Source organism: Pteropus medius, unplaced genomic scaffold, assembly GCF_902729225.1.
Source record: "Pteropus medius unplaced genomic scaffold, Ma_sr-lr_union100, whole genome shotgun sequence".
Classification (NCBI taxonomy): domain Eukaryota; kingdom Metazoa; phylum Chordata; class Mammalia; order Chiroptera; family Pteropodidae; genus Pteropus; species Pteropus medius.
Window position 1 is genome coordinate 2390851 of NW_024356335.1, and position 7469 is coordinate 2398319.

The following is a 7469-nucleotide window of genomic DNA, read 5'->3' on the forward strand; positions in this document are numbered from 1 at the left end:
AATATAAAAACCTGTGTTCTTAAACTATATTCCACTTTCAACTTTTGCTTATCCTCTTAATTGAGAACAATTACTTGTTTTATGCACGTAGATATGTGTGCGTGTGTATGTGTATGGGGGGAGAAAGAGAGAGAGAGAGATCAAGTACACATGTCTATAAGTAGTTTTCGCCCACAGCCACCACACAGATTTGGTTGGTGTAGATGGAGAGTTTGCATTGCCATGAAGATACTACTGTTTGGCTGGCATAAAAAACAAAGATGTGTGTTTAAATATGCAAAGAATTGTTGAAATTCTGCCAGTCACATTTGATTGATAAATTTGTCTTTCACTGAAGATGCTAAACCCTTGTGGCACACATAATTCAAATTGTTTCCTTTTGTAAGTGATGATGTTTTAATAGATTTGTGATGATGAATTTTGTTTCGTCTCACTTCTAGGTGGATACCCTCCGTCATGTTATCAATCAGACGGGAGGCTACAGTGATGGCCTCGGAGGAAATTCACTGTACAGTCCACATAATTTAAATGTGAGTACTCTGGGGAACCACATTGGAAGAGCTGTAGGAATAGTCAGGTAAACAGTGACTGATAAATAAATTAATGGCCATTTGACTTGGCTTCTCATCTTGTTAGCCGTTGGGGAAGGCAGTGTCTTTACTATACTTTTATTTTATGAACTTAAATTTTCAATGTTACCTTAGAAGTCCTCACAAATACTCGGAGTACCTGGCGTTCTGTCATCAAGAGGGACTTAAGCATCAGCCCATTAAGATGCCATCTCATATTGCCATGCTGTACAGTTCCAGGGAGATGGAGAAGAACAAGCCATTTATCTTAGATTCAAGCAGCAGAAAAAATTCCCAACCACAGCTCAGGTGAAGGTGACAACCTTAGAGGACCCCAGACAGATCAGCAAACAAAGAATTCTATTCTTAAGAGCAGCGTGCTGCATTGTCAATGTACAGACCATGCTCAGCGCTTTCAATGGCCTCTCAATTTTTAATTATGGAGGAAATAATTTTAACTTTTGTAACCAATTTATCAAAACTTCATTTTCTCCTACACCCTGATGTGGATGGAAAATGGCAAAAAGCTCTCGAAAGGGGATTGGGTCACCAGGGCGGAGCCGAGGGAAGCGGTGGACAGAATCTGGGATTCCAGACTTAGGGAGGAAATAGACTGCCCGGTGCATAGTAGCAGAGTCAGGAAGGAAAAAGACAAAATTCTCCCTTTTTTAGAGCCGTGGCTCGCTATGAGAGTAAATATTAATGATTTAAAAAGTGATTGAGGATGTTCAATTGTAAAAGGGAAAAAGGACCATTAAATACTCAAATCTTTTACATTTGAAATGTCAAATCTTTCTTTTTGGGTTTATAAATAACTCATAATAACCCACAACAAACCATATAAAAAGCCTTTTAGTTGCATTTCTCCTTTTTCATTTAAGTGTTTTGAAATGCTTCAGAGAATGCACGATATCCTTATCAACATGATAAAATATGAAACTGTGATTGCCTGCAGCATTTTACAGACATGAATTCCATCTTCACTGATGAGGCTTGATAAGGCGCTGTTGTATAATACAGTGCATAATCTCAAACCACCAGAGTAAGGATTAATTTATTTTGAAAAAAAAAGAATGCTTGCTGACAACCTCTCCTCCAGCTGCCACGCTGGGTAAAAATATTGTACATTTGTTGTTTATAAATTTGGATAAAAGAGGAATGATGTTTACTTCAGATGGAATATCTTTAGACTTGTATCTGTGTAAGAGTTTTTCTAAGTAGATTTTCATACCTGAGAGTACAAACAGCTTACCTTTTAGATAGAGAAGAGGATTTCTTAAGAGTCTACACAGACACACCTAACCATGTCACCAGCCACCCTGCACCACTGAGGCTTTGGAAATATACTGCCATCACTTTATTTTTTTTTCCTAACTTGAATTTATTATGCCTCAAGCCTGCAAAATTTTTTTCCCTTTGGCTATGGTCATCTCTGGGGTTTTTTGGTCCCCACCCCCTTTCTCTGTGATCCTAGAGGGAAGAAAGGTGCTTTATATGCACATCTATGTAGTCAATCAAAACTCGGGGAGTTCTCTAAGAATAGCAACCATGAGAGAAGGAAAAATTCCCAGCACAAGGCTCATCTAACAGTTGTATCCAAGCTGGATGGGGAATCTAGAGAGTTCTCAGCAGCCTAGTGACACAGGCCTAAAAGAAGACATTTTGGGTGGACTCAAAGAAGAAGTTACAGACAGATGTGAGGGTGGCAGGGGCACCAGGAGACCTTATGACCCACACCACATCAGCGTCGGAGGTCTGGGCCTGGGTCAACGTAGCACGAAGCCGGTCTGCGCCGCCGGCACTGGGTGTCAGCCAGCTCACCCTCGCCTTCTCTCTAGGAAGGCCCTCCCGTCACTTCTACTCAGTGTTCCCCAACTCACGAGCCCAGCACCTCCCTCTTCTTGACTGACATAAAAATATGTAGCGACAAGCTGTCTGGCACAGCAGAAATCTGATCAGACATTGATTTCAGCAATTGCCTCTATCGGCCAAGACATAAGGCAAATTTGTTTCTGAGTACTGTTATTGCCGATGCAGGGCTGAGGCAGGAAGGGCCAGCGGCATGTGAAAAGCGCAGCAACATCCCAGATAGGAGCTCCAGTTAGAGATAATTGGAATACAGATTTGAATAGCGTGTGCTCCTCCACAGTTCATGCATTTTCATTCTGGAATATCCTGTTTGGATGGAAATTCTGGCCTTCATTTTCCAAGAGTTCTGGTCGCTGGCTGTCAGGCCTTGTGGGAAAAGGGCGGGCAAGTTCTTCTCTATGGAAACGAGGATTTAGCCGGGCTGAAGTTTCTACTTCATGGAGCTCGCGCGGTCCTGCTGTGGCGTTGCGTCGAGCTCCTCCACTGCTCCCTTCTTAAAAGAGTTCTTTTCGAGTCACTTTATCTTTACCAGCAAATCAAAGGCCGAGCTGTGTGCCAGCTTGAGACTAGCCGAAGCCCCCCTTTAGCCTGCCGATTCACTGCCAAGTCTTTACTTGGTGGGATGGATTTGTTTTACATGCATTTAATCCCACTTTAACACATGCTTCAAAGTCCTGCCAAAGTGGGTTTAGAAAATACATTTTGCTAATGCATCTTTGCTCTCATGTTGTCATCTGGGTGTTTTAAATTGGGGAGGAGAATTAATATGCAGACGTGTGCACCCGCTGAACTGTGTTTCTCCTTTCAGGCTAATGGAGGCTGGCAGGACGCAACAACTCCATCTTCTGTGACTTCCCCTACAGAAGGCCCAGGAAGTGTGCATTCTGATACCTCTAACTAATCTCTGCAACACTTTTCCCTGAGCTGACATGCCTTGATAAGTGCATCCAGAGCAATAGGAGGAAAAGGAAAGCGTTTTTGTAGCCCACCATCTACAGCTTTACTGTAAAACCTTGTCTTATCTTAGTAGAGAACTTGGTAAATCTGTTTTTTAAGAAATCATAATCATTTGTATTTATACTAAAAACACACAATGTTAAAAAGCACTTTATCCAATTAGGCCAAGACTTAACATTGTTGACAGTCCTGTAGCTATTTTATCATAATTTATTATCAATATTTTACATTAATGGTTTCACAGTTGCCAATTACTTGGCCTTAAGGGTAAAAAGTACAATATATGCTAAACCTCAATCGTTAAAGCAGATGCAAAGATTCACCTCACCTAAATTGAACTCCTTGCATATTTCCATCGCAGACTTTGTCTTTATTTCATATCGCTAATGCAGTTGGAATAAAGGAAGTATTTGGCTATCTCTGTTAATGATGGTTGTGTTTAAGAATCTTCCTCGTCACATTGTGTCGCAATCTCTTACGTTATAATTAGATCAGAGACTGGTAGCATCTTTTCTCTCTAAAAGCACCAGTGCCCAGAGTCTGCTCAGTAATTAAATTATAGATCCAGATTTGTTCTGGGAGGTGGAGATACCTGCTGCTGATAGAGGTGAACACGAGATCCGTCTGGGGTTTTACGGTGTGCGCTGGGTGCTGCACAGACTTGTCAAGGTTTGCTACGTCCTCTGGGCATCAACAAAGGCCCTGCTCTCTGGAGTGTTGTATATAGTGTAGCAAAAGAGTATTTATACATCTCACCAATCAAAACACAGCTTTATTACCTCATGCGAACTCATACAAACCAATAGAATTTCAACATGTTCTGTAGCTTAGAGTGCTCACTTACTACCTCTGAACAATACTCACGCTGTAGTTTGTCTCTTTCTTATCTTTTTGCATCTTGTAATTAACTCTTTGTTTCCCTTCATCAAATGTAATGTACATTGTAATCTTTTAAAAGAAAAATCAGGGTTGCATTTGCAACTTTTAAAAAACTGAGAGTGGAAACATTGGGTCTTAAATTAACACAGGATCAGTAAAACTGTTGTAAATACTGAGCAACATTTTGAATGTTCTTCATCTTGTTACTAATCCAAAAAAAAAAAAAAGCGGCGACTAATTGTGATGCATTCAGATTTCAGTATTCAGTACTGTATATTTCACCCTGTGTAATGGGGCCCCCTCTCCTTTCTCTCTTTTTGTATTGTATGCGATTCTGAAACTGATTGAGTCATGAAAATAATTTGTGGCGGTGATTCTAATGTATTAAAAACGTTTCGTGTTCCTTTCTAACTGGATTACGCCCTGGATTGAAAAAGTCTTCCTCGTGGTAGTTATATGTAGTTTCAAACATGAATAAACTTTTTGCTTTCATGATTAAATGTTGATGAAATTTCTTACTCCATCCCACGAGCCAACCAGTGCAGGCCAGGGAGAGAGCCTGTCCAGAGGCAGGCTTGGGCACCCGAGGTGTGTGGCTTGTGGCAGGGGCGCTTTGAGATGACAGTGAAGCCCTACTGACGACAGCTCCTGGCTGGCTGCTACACCGCTGTTCTTTGTCCAGGCTTGATCCTCGCGCTCTAAGAACACAAGGAAAATGTTCCCATTTTCATAGGTTAGGAAACTAAAGCTCATGAAAGTTAAGCAAATGCCACAAGGTCACAGATCCAGGACAAGGGGCCATGCTTTGGACCCAGGGCTTTCTGCCCGTAGAGCTCACACTCCTGACCTAACAATGCATCTGGCACTTGTTAGATGGAAAGATCTTTTTTGTAAGTAAAAAATAACCAGTTTTGGGTCATTCACGTCTTTACTTTCATAACTTCTGTGAGATACCAGTTAAAAACAAGCAAAAGTTTAAAGGGAGTAAGCCTCAGATGCCATTGAACACATGCACGCACACACACACATGTGCACGCACACACACACACACACGTTCTCATAACATCAAAACTCTAAACTGGTAAAATGTAAGGCCAACTAGAAATTCATTAACTAGATTAAACATCGTTTTTGTTTTATTCAAATTGTTAGAAATTCCATATATTTACATACACATCTTGTCACTAATAGCTAAATCTTTATAATAAAAGAAGTCGATTGCAGGTAATTGGCCTGTTTACTATGTCACAAGGAAACTGACTCACAGGAAATCAGATTAATGTTAACCAGTTGCAGCAAATTGTCCATGATAAATTCAACTGTTTCACGACTTCGGTCGGCAGAGCCAGGCAAAACAAGGTCTAGGGCCACCATTCCCATTAATCTTGAGGCAGTTACACCGTGAGAGTAAACTTTATAAAACAGATTGCCCTCCGAAGCTGTCCTCCCTCACGCGGGCTCTCAGCCTGCCTGTAGGAATCGCTCCCATGGCTAAGTAGTTATTTGCATGATTCAATTAGCTTATGGGTCAGCCTTTCTTATCTTTGTACATAAGACATTCTCTAAGCTATGTGGTTCTGCAAAAATATCTTGTGGAAACCTGACACGCACACACAAATACGTCTTCTTTAATGTCCAGAAACACATCCTAAGAACCGTCTCAGGGGTTTATCTCGGGCCAGCCTGTTGAGAGAAACATATACCCAGTGTTCGTTGGAGATTTACACCTTGACTGGCAACCCTTGAGGGAAATGTGAGTCTAAGGCTTTATTCCTGAGAGACCTAAACAAAAATAGAATTCCTTTCCTGTGTACTAAGTGAGGCAGCATTTGCATATGTTTTCCCTCTGGTGGGGGCGGGGGAGGGCAGGAGCATCCTCACTGCACAGATGAGGAAACCGGGGCATGGCATGGGCCCCAGGGTTCTTACATCTCACTCTATATTGTGTCGGGTTGATGGATTTTCACCAGGTACCTTTTCTGGGTCAAGCAATGGATTAGGGGCTAGACCCAGAGATGAATGAAATCAGGCCCCAGCCCTTGAGAGGCGAAGACCCTGGGTCTAGTCCTTGCTCAGAAAACACCCCCTTCGGGAGGATATGGGAAAGGCTGGTGGGGTGTCTGAACCCCAGGACTAGAGAAGCGAGGGTCCCACAACCCATTCCCAAAGTCAAAGAAAATAACAGCAGGAAACCACCTGAGACACCCATCACAGGCGAAAGGGCCTGTCCACACATACAGGTAGCTGCACATGGGCACGTGTGTGCTCACATGAGAACGCACGTATGTTCAGTGTCCGGAGCTCAGGTGCCTGACGGCGCCCCGCGTTGGCAGGTATCAGCCTTCCACGTGGAGGCGCACAGGCAGTGTGGAAACCTCCAAGTATAGCGGACCAGGTGGCCTTGCAGAAGAGGTTAGAACTCGCCTATAGCTCTGAACTAGGCAGTGGTCTTGTGCCACTCCTTGGCCAGAAGTGGGGGTGGGAGGAGTGCTGTTCTAGAGCGGCCCCCTCCCTGTGTGGAAAAGTGACATAGGGCTAAGTCTCCCAGAGGGGGTGACGTTTTGGTGTACTGTGTGTTGTGCCGTGAGAAAGAAACCTTTCTCTTTGGACTAACTACAGTTATTGAGCGAGCATGTCTGTAGACTGACCCTCGGCCAGGCACGTGCTGTACATTATCTTAATGAATGCCCATGGAGCCCCATGTGACCGGTTATTATCCCATTATTATCCCATTTTCAGATGGGGAACTTGAGGCTCAAAGAGGTGACACCACCTATCCGCAATCTCCCACAGAGCTAGAATTTGCCCCGTGATGTCCCCATGTGACACCTTCCAGCAGCCACTTGTAGTGGGATGCAGAGAGAGGTGCCTGTGAGATCTCCAGTGAGATGTCCCTTCTAGGATAAGGTGACTGGGGAACTCACCCCCCACCCCACCCCTTAGAGTTTGCAGCTCTCCTGCCCATGCCTCTGTTGCCAGGGCCACCTGAGTATGTGCCCCCTTTGGTGTGTACAGGACGTGTGTCACAGACTCTGTGGTTCTGTGTGTTTATGGATCACAGAGTTGCAGATGAGGGACAGGAAGAGCCATGTCCTTGGGCTGGGTTGGGCCTGGCACTGTAACTAGCAGACCTGTCGTGATGCATGAGAAGTGCTGGGCACAGAGATGGGCACGCCCCCTATGTGTACTTTATTT

At 43.6% G+C, this 7469-nt stretch overlaps 1 protein-coding gene across 3 annotated transcripts in view; it reads left to right on the forward strand.

Moving 5' to 3' along the window:
- Positions 1-4774, forward strand: part of PBX3 (PBX homeobox 3) — a 194576-nt gene extending 189802 nt beyond the window's left edge. For 2 of the 3 annotated variants that reach the window (XM_039861628.1, XM_039861626.1), the window contains 2 exons: positions 441-530; positions 3247-4501. In XM_039861628.1, the coding sequence (XP_039717562.1) occupies positions 441-487 (47 nt within the window). In that variant the 3' untranslated portion in view covers positions 488-530; positions 3247-4501. Of the gene's footprint in view, positions 1-440; positions 531-3246 lie in introns of all 3 variants that reach the window. The other variant, XM_039861625.1, reaches the window with a different exon arrangement.
- The last annotated feature ends 2695 nt before the right edge of the window (positions 4775-7469 follow it).